The following is a 14356-nucleotide window of genomic DNA, read 5'->3' as shown; positions in this document are numbered from 1 at the left end:
TTTCTGTTGAAGTGAAAGAAATATTTCACAGCTGCTGCCTCAAAGGAAAATTGGAGAGACTAGGGCCGGGCAAAATATGGCTGAAAATTATAATCACAATCTAAGCATTTCATATTGGTCGATATCAATAATTGTTTAGGTAATTGTATTTAGCATCTAATCTTTGAGTACATGGTCAATGCACCTATGAAAAAGCCAAATACTCTGATCAATATAAAGATTGAATCAGCGCCTTTTTAAACCTAGAGTAATCTGCTTGTGAGGGCTGGGTGATATGGCTGAAAACTGTTTCATCATATAACTATTTCATTACAATCAATCTTGATAATTCTACTGATTTCTTTTTTTTTTTTACCTGTTGAAAACAATTAGATTCATTAAAGCTAAAATGAAAAACCAATTCACTTGATTAACGGTCAAATGAAATAAGGGCATCTGAGCGCCAACCAGAGGAAAAATCCAATTCAAAATATCTGGCAGTTAAACTCATTTTCAGGGAATATACACTGTCGTTGTGCACATTGCCATGTAGTGTAATGTGCAACGTTTTTGATCGCATCCACGCCGACACAAAAATGGGGCCCTGAAACTTTACTTGAACTTAAGCATAGCCACCATCATGGTCAAAACGATTTAATGAAAGAAGTGTCAATAATGAATACACAAATAAATGATTCACAAAGATGGAAATTAAATTTAGTATGAATGAATTTAAAAAGTGTCATTTTACTGAAATGTACCACATCTTTGGTTACCAGGATTATTCATCAAATCAAATGTCTTCTCGGAAAAGGAAATACATAATAATCAAATGATTAATGATGAGGATCATTGTAATTTGACACGGTTCTCTAAATGTTAAACCTGTGCAGCTTTCCTTCCAGTTTCCAGCCCATTTAAAAATGAACATCCCTCCACACAGAGACAACAAAGAGGAATTGTAGTGTGTCACCCGTGATCGCGTCTCTTTACAAAATTGACCTCAACTCTATTATGCCTTTTATTTGTATTCCTCCACCTGTTTCACCCAGTACACATCCTTTTATCTTTGCAGTGTCTCATTTATGAATCCCTCTCTTGTGTAGTTCATACAGCTGGCTGTGTACGAGCATCAAATGCATCATCACATACTGTACACTAAACATTTTTGTAGCTTCAAAGCAGAGAAACTAGATAAATGCACCTCACATATACATTCATGTACAGTATATTTGCACGATCGAGAGCCACAAGAGGGCGGCCCGGTGGTTCACAGGTTAGGGCATCGGCCTCGCAGTGCAGAGGTGCAGGGTTCGACTCCGGCTCCAGCTTTCTTTTGTGGAGTTTGCATGTTCTCCCAGTGTCTGAGTGGGTTTTCTTCGGGTATTCCAGTTTCCTCCCACATTCCAAAGACATGCGTGGCAGGCTGATTGAACACTCTAAATTGTCCCTAGGTGTGTGAGTGTGGATGCTTGTTCGTCTGACTGTGCCCTGCGATGGGCTGGCAACCAGTTCAGATTGTACCCCGCCTACTGCCCGAAGACAGCTGGCATAGCCTCCAGCACCCCTCGCGACCCTTGTGAGGATAAAGTGGATCGGAAAATGGATGGATGGATGGATGGAGAGACATAGGTGTGAAATTTTCTTTTGCTCGCCCACAAAATATACGGCCTCATGATCACGACAGAGTAGTGGTGGGTTTGTATTTCAACTAGCTATACATTTCCATAGTGACACTAAAACAGGCCACATTTTTGGGTGGCCCAAAGTCGTGACAAGGTACTCCACGACTTATTCTGTTGTATGAATGGCAAGAAGTGGATGCACGTTTATTGTACCTTCTGCCTTCTAAGAGAAGAACATTTAATTGTTCTACCTATCAGGATATGTCACCGGCATAGATAGATGAACAAAGATATACAGTAGTTGCATTTAATAATATTGAATAATAATCTAACTAAAATACAATGTTACAATTTCAAATAATTGTATTTCATAATTATCGGTCTAACCAAATGGAATTGTTAAAGTTCCTGTGGCACACTTGAGGATCTCTCATGATACACTTGTGTGCCACACTACCAAGGTTGGGAATGGCAGAACTCATTGCGTACACCATGTGCATTATAATCAATGTGGATGCATCATGGATTTTGACGACAACTCTTAATTTTTATACGCCTTTCAGGGACAGCGGTTACTAGAATGGCCTAATGTGTTATCAGGTTACAGGTTAACATTATTGCTGCATGAAATGGTTAAGATTGTTTTGGAAATTATTATTTATAGAACAAGTGTGATGTTGAAAATTCTAATTCATGCTGTTGAAAGGTACCAACGTTTTTGTGTTCAAATCACACAAACATGTTATTTGACAACTTCGAGATGCTTTTCTCCTTGCTGTTGCTTTAAAGACTGGTGCTTTTTTCTTTCAAACTCCATGAAAAGAAGTTTTTTGTTTTTTTTTCCTCAGTAATTTCATGTTTGTTTGTGCAGCCTTGCTTACTGGGCACACCTTATCGCACTTCTGACATCCAGATCTGAAACATATCAGATTTTTCCATAAAAATAGCTTAACTAAGTTGCTGAAATAAACAAGATGTCTCTCTCTCCCCTTGATGTGAGTTTTGTCTCCATGAGCTGCTACCCCAAATCAAACTTAACCGAAAAAGCTCCCCTTTTTTTCACCAAATGAAAAAAAAATGATGATAGTAATTGACTATTATTTTCTTTGCCTTTTCCAACCTGCCTGCTTTAATGAGACAATGATTTATCTTTTTTGATTGCATTTAAATTCTAAAGCTGAGCATGTGAGTGCAAAGATCTGCAACAAAGTATATTTTAACTCCGAAACTCTAAATTGCAGAGACAAGCCCAGGCACATATCTAAAATTGTATACATCATTTGCACGCACGAAAAAGTTGTGGATTCAATTTTATAGATCCTCGGTTAAAGACTCACAAATATACAGTATGCACTGCAATTGACACATTTCAAATGTTTGAGCCTTCAGAAGTGTTGGGTTTTTTTTCCAAAATATTTTGGATGATATGACTTCGGAGGGGGCGGGGGGCTGTCTTTCAGTCTGCCTTTCACGCAAAAACCTTCCAGTTTTTGCGTATTTAATTAAGTATGTTATGCACGGTAAATATCATTGCCTTGTGCAAATGCGATTGCCTCCTCCTGATTATGGTGTCAGTTTCCAAACTGAAAGTGAAGAAACACTGAATGTGTTTACTGAAAAGTGCGAGAACATGTTTTTTTTTTTTGTATTGATTAAATAAGATCATGATGATTGCAGCGTAGGTTGAATGTAGGTGGAGGATGATGTGGGCTAAAATTGAAAAGCAGAATTATTGTACATCTGTGTGTTGCGTAAAAAGCAAGAAATGCGTGCGTACCGGAACGAGGTGGATAACATTAAGTTGGGGCTGTGTCGAAGGTGGGTGGATGCCAGGCTCAGTGGTGTGACTAAGTCGGGATATGGACACGTTTTGGACAATTTAAGTGTGAAATGTTCTCTTCCGTTCTGTCATCTGTGAGAGAATGTGGCAAGTAAAATGTTATTTTGGCTAATGTTAATACTTGTGTCTTCATCCAGATGTTTTGGACAGCATGGCCAGGTTCAGCATTCAGGGCATCTTCAACTACAGCATGCTGACACTGTCGGACCATGAGAGAGTTTTGTACGTCGGAGCACGCGAGGCACTGTTTGCCTTGGACCCCAATGATATTAGCAGACAGCTCCGGCCACAGGTAACACACACACAGCAAGTACATCCAAAACAGACAAACTTGTACTCCCGAAAAGCTATGTTGTTGTTCTTGCAAGATGACGTGGCCTCGTAGGATTTTGGCCTCGTCTGGAGCATCCATCCAAGTTTAATATCAGCACTGTGGATCACAATTTTGAAGTTGCCCCCCTTCCATTTTTATTGTATTACTTCACTGTCTGAGACCAGTGTCCTGCGGATTATTGATTGAAACTACTGCGGATCGCTAAGATCAAAAGTCATGCTTGTTTTTGTCAGAATGCTACTGGTTACTATAATCAAACAATTTTTGTCACACTGGATGACAATAGATCACACCTCAATGATCTTGAAGTTGAGCCTCACGTTGTCTTTTGGATAACAAAAGAACAACAATATACCATAGTAGTGCTTAAGTTTAAAATGCTCCTTGTTTCCCCTACCGCGCTGTGTTCAGGAATGGAATTTCCTAAAACCAAACTTGGCATTGTTTTTCAAATTTTGCAAACCGAAATCAGCCGGTTTGGGATTTGGTTGATTATTGGGTTTGCATTGCAGCCCTTTTATGATCCTACACGATGTTTTGTATTGGCATTTGGCCGTGGTGTAATTTTCATGGCTGAAGCTAAGCAGAGTTCTTTGATTACGCCAATTGAAGTTGGCCCCCAGCGGGAATGACAACCTCCTTATGAAGAAATGCTTGGACTTTTGATCTACCAAAGTGAACAAAACAAGTCTGGCAGCAAATAATGTGCTGATTGACCGTTCCAACCAAGAGACGCTATCCTGGCAAAGCTCCACAAGGAGTTCAGGAATGTCCAATCAAACCAAGGGGAGGGGATACTCGGGCAATAAGTGAAGAAACCCTTAATAAATTAAAAAATATATATTTATTTTAAATTTAATTTAAAAAAACATTTTTGATGTCATTGCTGCCAATGTCTTAAACATCCTAACAATTGAGAAGGATAAGGCATTTCTTTAAGATCAGAGTGAGGCTGGACTTCATGGGAAGTTTGGACCCATCGATCCTCAATTGACGGCTAAGGAAGCCCAAACTGCTCAACGTCATGAGCGGCAAGAGCGACTGAGGAAGCGAACAGCGGATGAAGCCAGTATATCCATGAGCAAAGTAGAATGTGAATACCTCATCCGCCCTCACGCTCCATTTTTTTACGTCAGCCTGAATCAGCCGAGTTGGACGGTAATCACTTGCTGTCAGTGGCTGTGAAGTGACTCAAACGTGCAATATGATAATTTGCCTCGGAGAGGCGCTACACTTTGGAAAAGGAGGAGACGAAAAGACGCTTTGGTCCACAGGGGAATGTGCGCACTGATTTGTCAGCGCCACACCTGGATGTCAAGTTCGCTCCACACAGAGTGCCTTCTTTTCATGAAGGTGCGCAAGTGACACACTTAAGTCAATCGGCGAATCTGTGCAGCCCAAAAAGTATGCAATAGCACACCTCTCACACCTGATTTGAGCACACCAGAGATTATGCACCATAATAATTTCTAACTCAAAAATTAAGTATGATGTTGTGCTCGAAGGCTTGTTTTAAATGTGCCTCAGTTTAGAAAACCTTTTTTAACCCTTTCAGGGACAGCGGTTACAACAGTGGACATCATGAAAGGGTTAAGATATGTGCATGAATTATGCCCAATGTACATTCAACTTGTTACTGAGCCCGACACATTTTGAATACAAATAACTCAATAGGTTCAATTCAATTTCTTTGAACGCTTTTCTGAATAAGGTCTTGTATAATCCCAGCCCTTGCCACACTTCCGTGCAGTATGTTAATTTGGACACTGGCCTCATTTTTTTTTTTTCCGAGGTTCTAATTTTCTGATTCAAGGACATCTGAGACCCCCCCCCCCTCATTCCCCCCCAAAGAAAAAAACTTCTGCAGAAAATGAAAGTGGAAAATAGTGCAATAATAATCTACATGAGTCATGCAAAATTGTTTGGCTTTTTATTAGTCATACCTGTTATTTTTTGATGGCTTACTTTTGCAGATGAGACACAAACTGTCAATTACGTATTTAAAATCTTTCTTAGAACATGTTATGGTACCCTCCTTGGGGGTTTGTCATTTTTACAGGTTATTGTTTCATTTTAAATATATTTAGCTTTCTTAGCTTAGCTTAAGACTCGTTCAGAAATAGTGTCAGCACGCAGCCAAATATTAAACTTGTAATATATGCTACTTTGGGCTGAAAAACAGACTAGTAATGCATATTGCTCACACTTTGGGTCGGCTCCTCATGCGCTTATCCCGTCCCCTTGTCTTGGCCAGATTTTAATATCTGGATCTCGTTTTGCTGAAATGCACTCTGTGGGAATTGTGTTTGTCTCATCCACGGCCGCTCATATATTCAGAGAGATGATGAAGCCTGAGAGACCCAATCTGGTTTGGCATTGCGTCGTCAATAATTGACCTGCATTGTGATCAATACAATTACAGCAGGTGAGTGAAGGCATAGTGAGCCTGCAGCAGTTAAGGGATTATTATCTGATTTACCGTAATGAGAAGTTATTACATGCTCATAGTGAGATGTGCCCACAAACCGAGGCACATCATGCAAGCACAGGCTGTTGTGGTTTATGAGTCTTGCGGTGAAGATAAGACCACCTGTTAACATTCCCCCCAGTGTGGAACGTCGAGGAAAGATGCCAGCACTCCGAAGTTTTACCCTCCACCGCCATCTGCTTATCACTCTGAATTTGAGACATTGTTTTGCAGTTTTAAACATCCCTTCGCGGACTTCGGTTAGTCAGTCGTCTTTGATTGAGTTCAATTATTGATGGTGTTCATGAGTGCCTTGTTGTTTTGTTCTCTGCTGCTGTAGCTATAGCTTTGATCAAACAGCCATAATAAAGCTTTGCATTTCCACGTTCCTGGGTGGGGTGTGTTGTGGGGGTTTGACTTCCAGATAGAGATCATTTGCATAGCGTATAAATAAAGAACCAATTCACACAATAACAATGCTAAATCTCATTAAATTTAATTGATAAATAATGTTTGAACAGTTTTTTTTAAATCAGTGATTAATTTGACTTTATTCTTTTCAAGTTCATCTGTTCTTGACTTTCAAGAATTACTCACACATGCTAGGTTTGCTTGTAAAAAAGTGCAGTGTTTATTTGCCTTGCTCAATTTCTATCATTATTTGTAAAAGCTGGGAATCCAGCTGCAATTGGTGTCAATGGCTTTTAACTGCAAGACATAATTGGTTTTTCGAAGAGTCAACGGATGCTGAAGTGAAAACTGAGCACAAAACGGAAAAACAAACAACCATTCCACCGCCATTATATATACAGTATATATACACACACACATATACAATGTGATGACCGCCCGATGATCAGTCCCAGATTATGTCCTTGACAGAATTTTGAACATATGTAAATTCAGATAAACTGCTCTGCAAGTGAATTTCTATGGATTGACAGCTCTGCCTCTCATGCTTCTACGATAACCAAAATACTTGAAATTCCCTCGATAACGTTGTAACGGGTCCATTATGATCCCCAAAAAAGAGCGTACATTGTACTATATCTCGGTGACATTGTGCGGTTTCTTTGACTCGCATGCAGATTGACTGGCCAGCTCCAATGGACAAGAAAAGGGAGTGTGTCGTCAAGGGAAAGAGCAATCAAGTAGGTTTACACCCCCCTCCCCCTCCACACACACACACACACACACACACACACACACACACACACACACTAAATATATGTAGGGCACAATGTATATGTTCATTCATCATTTTCGTGTGAAAACTGCCCATCATACCAATAATAAAATCAGGTCACACCAGTAAGAGTGAGCAAATCCTCCTGAATTCTGAATGCATTCAGGTAATGATGAAAATGCATTGTAATAACATTTGTGGTCAAAAGAAGAATTTTGACCTAAATCCGAATATTGACAGCATGGAAACGTAGTCAGTGATGTACTTCCAATCAAGTATTGGTCAAATCGGTTGTCATTTTGATGTTAAGCGGGTATCTGCTGAATGTGCCAAATTATGTAACTTGTAATCAAATTATCTTGTAAAATCAAGTAATCAGGAAAGTAATTATTTAATTATTACCAAATTATCTTGTAAAATCAAGTAATCAGGAAAGTAATTTAATTCTTTTTCAAATTAAGTAATCAGTAAAGAAATGAAGTTATCCTTTCATGGTGGCTGTGGCAGCACTAATTTTCTGACTGTAAGAATCGACTGCAACTGTATGAACTTGTCATCCTGACAAGCAATGTCGTGCTTGGGTGAGCTCTGCCTGAATGGCACAGCCGAATAAATGCCGGAATAGTGGCTCGACCATTTTGCTCCTCGTGTCTAATTTGCCACAAAGGCAATGTGAGCAAGTCAGTTCAAACAATGTTTCCTCTGTCCCTCAGACCGAGTGCTTCAACTACATCCGCTTCCTGCAGAACTATAACCACACACACCTGTACACGTGTGGTACCTATGCCTTTCAACCCAAATGCACCTTGGTGGTAAGAAGCTCCTGTAAATCCCAAGATAGAGAATAATACCTGACATCACTTCAGTTTTACTGTAGAATGCATCATGCTGCTGTGTCAATAAATGTACTTATCTTCACCATGTCCTAGTTGACTGCATGTTTCCGGATGTGTGAACACGAGATTGGAAAACATGCTCTGTAGCCTTGTGTCATACATATTGTCATAAAACCTGAATGAACCACCCACTTTCAACCGGATGTGTATGTGTATATGTGCAGAATGCAGATTATTTCAGTCTCAGCGGTGCTGTCCTGGATGACGGGAAGGGCAAATGTCCTTATGACCCTGCCAAGGGCCACACTGGCCTTATAGTAGGTGAGTCATTGATGAGTGCATGTATATGTGCGTACGCTCGTCCATTTCAGCTGCACTATGAGTTGAGGAACAACATGATTTACAGCGATTACAGAGGCACAAAACATACATCAAATCTCGACAAAGTACTCCTGCACACTTTCCACTTTGGTTTGCTGCCATGTAGTTGCACGGAGGGTCCAGAAGTCCACTGTAACTTTGCATGCAGCATTCAATTCAGAGTGCATGGTTTAACTGAACCCATAGGAACCCACTCTTCATTTTTGTTCCTCTAACGGACTGTTTACCTACGATATTTTAATTTGAGTTTGATTTAAACGAAGACTTTTTTTGTTGGTTCAGACAAGGAGCTCTACTCTGCCACGCTCAACAACTTCTTGGGAACTGAGCCAGTCATACAAAGGAACTTGGGCCAACAGCACTATAGTATGAAGAGTGAATACTTGCCGGCATGGCTCAATGGTAAGTGTCTTAGGAGGAAAAACATTGCAAATACAAATAGTATTGCACGAATGGCATACTAGAAGTAAAATACAGTCAAACCTCGGTTTTCGTCCATAATCCGTTCCAGAAGGCTGTTCGAAAACGGAAATTGTTCGAAAACCGAGACCACGCTCTTTTTAAAATAAAAATGTTTACTGAACACGTCTGCTCACAATGGAAAGCAACACGAGGAAGCGTCACTTCCTCGTGTAAGGAAGGCAAGAGGTCAGTTTGTTCGAGAACCGAAATTTGTTCGTCATCCGAGGCATAAAAAAAACTCGACATTTTTGGTCGAAAACCGAATTGGTCGAGAACCGAGACGTTCGAAAACCGAGGTTTGACTGTATTTGCAAAGTTGTTACGCAGAATATGAGAGCAGAAATTGGGGTTCGTTCAATATTTCTGGATAAAAGTATTGCATTAGCAACAGTGAAATAAGTGCCTTAACTACATACAACAGGGTAATAAAAATAGGCAGAGTAAACATAACCTTTAAATTGGCATTTCCCACCCTAAAGAGATTATCCAGCAAGGATGCTCAATTTATGTATTTTTCTTGATAACGGAAATTATATTAGCTTGTATTTTCTATTGTATCACTATATTATGGAAAAATCAGTAAGTAGTTCACGACTCTCCAAACGTCCCTTTCTAGTTAGCGATGCCCACCTCCTGCTTCCCAGCGGAGGAACCGGACACGATTTGTTCATTCTAAATCATTGTACATACATTGCTAATAATTTCCTAGAACGGTGATGACCATCACCAAAATGTATGTAGGCATCCTTACTTATTCCCACTTCAACCTCTGATAATATCACAAGGATTCAATTCGCCATGGCTTTTTTTTTTTTTTTTTTTACAAGAGATTGAGGAAAATAGTATTTTACACACATTTTCTCTCATGCCACATTTGCTTTCGTTGACAAGTCCCCAAGATATGAGCACGTGTTCCGACAGGCTTTTCGTCAACTCCGTTGTTTATTGGTTGTTATATATTACATTTAAATCGTTAAGGGTTAACTTGACTTAGTTTTTTTCATTCAAAGTCCACCTCCAGTGGCACGCTCTTCACCGCCTGGCCAAAAATGGCCACACTCAACTGCAGGGTCGGCCTCTTGTCTGGAAGTCTGGTGCTCTGAGTTTTTCAAAACCTGTCCATCCATGCAGCGTAAATCCTCATTCGGATCACACGCAGGCACGCTGGATTTCTCACGGTCCAAGTTTGAAACTTTACCCAGGCCAAGGCTTGACGCATCGCTGTATATCCAAAATTGACGCTTTCCAATTGGCCACTTTAGCTCCGTGACACAGAGCTGCTTCTCTGCCCGGACAGAATTAGCGGTCGGCCTGCTGCAGCTGCAGGAATGGCAAGCGACCACAATGCAATGGAGCTCCTCAGCTGTCTGAGAAGCAGGCGTCCGTGACACGGATGTCTGGAAGGAGGACGACCATGACGTGGCGCCCCTCTTGTAGGTTGAAGAGGACAAGAGCATGAATGTGCATATGAAATTTGGTGGCAATTAGGCGGCTTCTGCAGACATTTAGTGATGCTGAAGTTTCGTTTGACTCAAGAGGCAGGCAGCCATGAGCACCCCCCCCCCCCCCCACAGCTAACGGGCTAACACCACGACCGCTCTCAGGGCACCCACTGATCAACCCAAGGATAGCATACAAAATTATCTTCTTTCTGGTATAAGATAATTTCATATTGCTAAACTTGGCTGTATCAGTCGCCAAAAGCTAATTGTTGACATTCAGCGTCGCTAAATATCTGAAAACACGCCACCAAAATTCATATGCACATTCCTTCCCTTGTCTACTGCAACCGGTAAGAATGTAAAAAAAACAAAAAACAACAACAATCAGCACGTATTAGTCAAGACTTGCTTTATTTGTTGCAGTTTCATCAAATGTTTCAGCTCTTTTTCTCCAGTTGGTCCTCGTTAGAGCAGCAATTTTCTTAAATGTCGTCATTTCACAAATGTATTTTTCAGCAGGATAATCGTAATTCACTGCTGTGACACGTGAATGAATTACGGTGACCACATAAAATAAATTAAATAGATAATAGCGCCAGTTTGGACAGATTTTAATTAAAGAAAAAAAAGCCAGAAATGTCAAAGAACAAAAGAGAGAACGAATGAATTCATGAAATACAGCACAGCTCACCATTTCATTTTGTTATCTTTTGAAGGAAAGAAATGAGACATGTAAGAAATGAAGGGAGAAGACGATGAGGTCACAGCAAGTGGAATTGGTAATGAAAGGGCAGACATTACGGTTGGCTAAGAGCCAATAGACGGACAGTTAAAGAGAATTAGTGAGCGAGGAAATGCACAGATGAGAACGAGTGTAAAAGTATTACCGGTACATTAGCTAAAGTTTAAGCCATTTCTTTTGTGTCCCATTGTGGCTTAATGTACTGCTTTGGAGGTAGACAGTATGTGTTGAAAATAATGCAATCAGCACTGTAGCCAGGTAATGGCGTGTAATAAAATGTCAAGATCATTCACAACATGAAAAGAATTACATCCAAGTATGCAAAAAATGTGAGACTCATTGCATTGCTGTCAATTAAGAAGCAATGGGGAAGTAACAAACGGTTACAGATAGATTGTCGATCTGTCTTGTAATGCTGATGTTGCTTTGTGTGTGTGTGTGTGTCTGTGTGTGTGTGTGTGCGTGTGTGTAGAACCAGACTTTGTGGGTTCAGCCTTAGTTCGAGAGAGCAGCGGCAGTAAGGAGGGTGACGACGACAAAATCTATTTCTTCTTTGGTGAGCGAGCATTGGAGCTGGACTGTGACACTGAGCTCAATGTGGCAAGAGTGGCTCGCGTCTGCAAGGTAACCTTCAACCCACGGAAAAGATGAAGCCAAATCTCACGTTTTTTTTCACTTTGTTTTGTTTGGTTAGGACAGGTCTGTCAACCTCATTGTGGCTGGGGGACCACATATAGGTTAAGGGTCATTCCATGCTAAATCAACCCCCAAATCAGAAAAATGCAAACAAGCGGATTATGAGTTGAATGAATCTTCTTGGTGATAGTGATGGAACAACACCAAATGTCAAATTTCTGGTAAATCAGAGCAGGGTTTTGGGAGTTACGCCCCACTAAATTTTTATTATCCGACTGCTTAGTTTGGCAAAAAGGGTTGAAGCCGCCGACCTTTCTCAACCCTTGTATCTCAGGGACAACTGGGTGGACAACACAATAATAGAAAAAGTGACACAATAAAATGATATCCATCATCTTCGCGATATACTGCTCTGCATATCATCACATCGCCCAACTCTAGGCTGGACTGCTGTAATCTTTCAGCCCGCACAAGTGAATCAATATCAAGCGTCACTTCTTGAGTTGTTTTATTTTATTGATGGTGATTACAGACGAAAACATGTTACTGTTCAAACAGCTGGTAGCATCTAGTCTTACTCTCAAGTTTGTCGAAAGCAGAGGTCTTAAGGGGCAAATTTCAGCATACCAGGTAAATTCATTCATCCAAGTATCACAAGTAGGCTCTTGTAAGCCTGTTTGACGGGCCGGATTGAACCCCTGGTTGCAGCCCATGGTCCATATGTTCGTTAGCACAGTTCTGCCTCAAAGTGTTCCGGATAAGTACACAAAGACCAGAGTGGCTTGTAGGTACGTACTTAGGAAGACCCTTATGGAACCTTCCAGACCAGGAAGCACTTTTGTGTGTGAACAAGGGGATTACATAAACTACGTGGGTACAGAGGAAAGTTGCGGGATTGGTTCCTGCGGTCTGAAAGGCCCTTTTGACTAGCCACAAAGCTTCTGGGAGAATGTCATTTGGCCTGATTTGACAAAATGCGAGACTTTTTGCAATTAGATTAATGTGAAAGATATCGAAAGAAAATAGCATTCTACCAAACGTGCATCTGCCATATTATTCTTTCCTCTATGTTTTGGGGGTGTTTTTTTCTGAATTTTGGTGTCTTGAAATGAAGTGGGGACATAAAAGCTCAAGAATATCAAGGCATTCTATGAATTAGTGTCGAACTCATGACATATACAATGATAGATTAACATTTTCATGGACTTGGCTTTGTGCACTGTGTGTTTGCGGTGCGTAACTATGCTGGGACAGAAGTGAGCCTTGCCCAAATGGTTGATGAATGGCTTTGTCGCGATACTTTGTTCTATGTAGTACAGCCAGATTTATTTTCCTGCAGTGGTTAGCTGGTCCTTGTTATTAGTCAAAACGACAGAAGTTCTTGTTTGTTTGAGTTGAATCGCCTTTAACTGAAGCATTTTGCATGCAACCGTATCATCTCAAATGTTTCAAGTGGGCCAAATACAGCTGACGACTTGAATATTTCTCGATTGTTTGTGTATCGCCCCAACCCCGGGGATGAGTTGGAAAGTATTATAATAATAATAATAATAATAATAATGCTTTCAATGAATCATAGGGGGCGGCCCGGTAGTCCAGTGGTTAGCACGTCGGCTTCACAGTGCAGAGGTACCGGGTTCGATTACAGCTCCGGCCTCCCTGTGTGGAGTTTGCATGTTCTCCCCGGGCCTGCGTGGGTTTTCTCCGGGTGCTCCGGTTTCCTCCCACATTCCAAAAACATGCATGTCAGGCTGATTGGACGCTCTAAATTGTCCCTAGGTGTGAGTGTGGGCGTGGATGGTTGTTCGTCTCTGTGTGCCCTGCGATTGGCTGGCAACTGATTCAGGGTGTCCCCCGCCTACTGCCCGGAGATGGCTGGGATAGGCTCCAGCACCCCCCGCGACCCAAGTGAGGATCAAGCGGTTCGGAAAATGGATGGATGGATGAATCATAGGGTTTGATGCCTGCCTTTGGCATATTTATGAATGATTGTCTGTCTGTGCCCCGGTGAAATTGACAAAAATAGCATTAGACTACCAGCCCTAGTATTCAGTCAGGGTCCGAACAGGCATACGTTTCAACTGATTTTCTATCACCAACTTGTCGGGGCGTATCTGCAAGGGCAGACTCTTGGCGCATCGCAACTTTCAGTTTAGCGATCTGCCAAATCGGCAAACACGTGCAGCGAGGCTTACGCCTGCATGAAAATCAGAGTACGGCAGCATTCGCACATGCACCGTCGATGGAAATCAAGCTCTAATTGTTAACGGGGTGAAGATGTGTGTAATAATGCCCTTTAATGTCTGTCCATGAAGAACAATAAACCTCTTTGAATGAAATTAGAAACAGATGCCTACACTTGCTAAGCACTGGAGCAATGAATAATTCAGTCCATCCTGCTGATATTGGTTTTGCACCAGTGTGTT

The 14356-nt window shown here is 41.1% G+C and overlaps 1 protein-coding gene across 1 annotated transcript in view; it reads left to right on the top strand.

Annotated features, from left to right (window-relative positions):
- sema4c (sema domain, immunoglobulin domain (Ig), transmembrane domain (TM) and short cytoplasmic domain, (semaphorin) 4C) overlaps positions 1 to 14356 on the top strand; it is a 96817-nt gene that overhangs the window by 68424 nt on the left and 14037 nt on the right. Inside the window, exons 4-9 of the mRNA XM_086112086.1 lie at positions 3582 to 3736; positions 7334 to 7396; positions 8145 to 8243; positions 8492 to 8588; positions 8931 to 9050; positions 11767 to 11918. Coding sequence (XP_085968212.1) covers positions 3582 to 3736; positions 7334 to 7396; positions 8145 to 8243; positions 8492 to 8588; positions 8931 to 9050; positions 11767 to 11918 — 686 coding nt within the window. The remainder of the gene's footprint in view (positions 1 to 3581; positions 3737 to 7333; positions 7397 to 8144; positions 8244 to 8491; positions 8589 to 8930; positions 9051 to 11766; positions 11919 to 14356) is intronic.

This window comes from Hippocampus guttulatus, chromosome 5 (assembly GCF_054856545.1).
Source record: "Hippocampus guttulatus isolate MCC_2025c chromosome 5, RoL_Hgut_1.0, whole genome shotgun sequence".
NCBI lineage: Eukaryota > Metazoa > Chordata > Actinopteri > Syngnathiformes > Syngnathidae > Hippocampus > Hippocampus guttulatus.
This window is presented reverse-complemented; position numbering and strand designations above follow the sequence as displayed.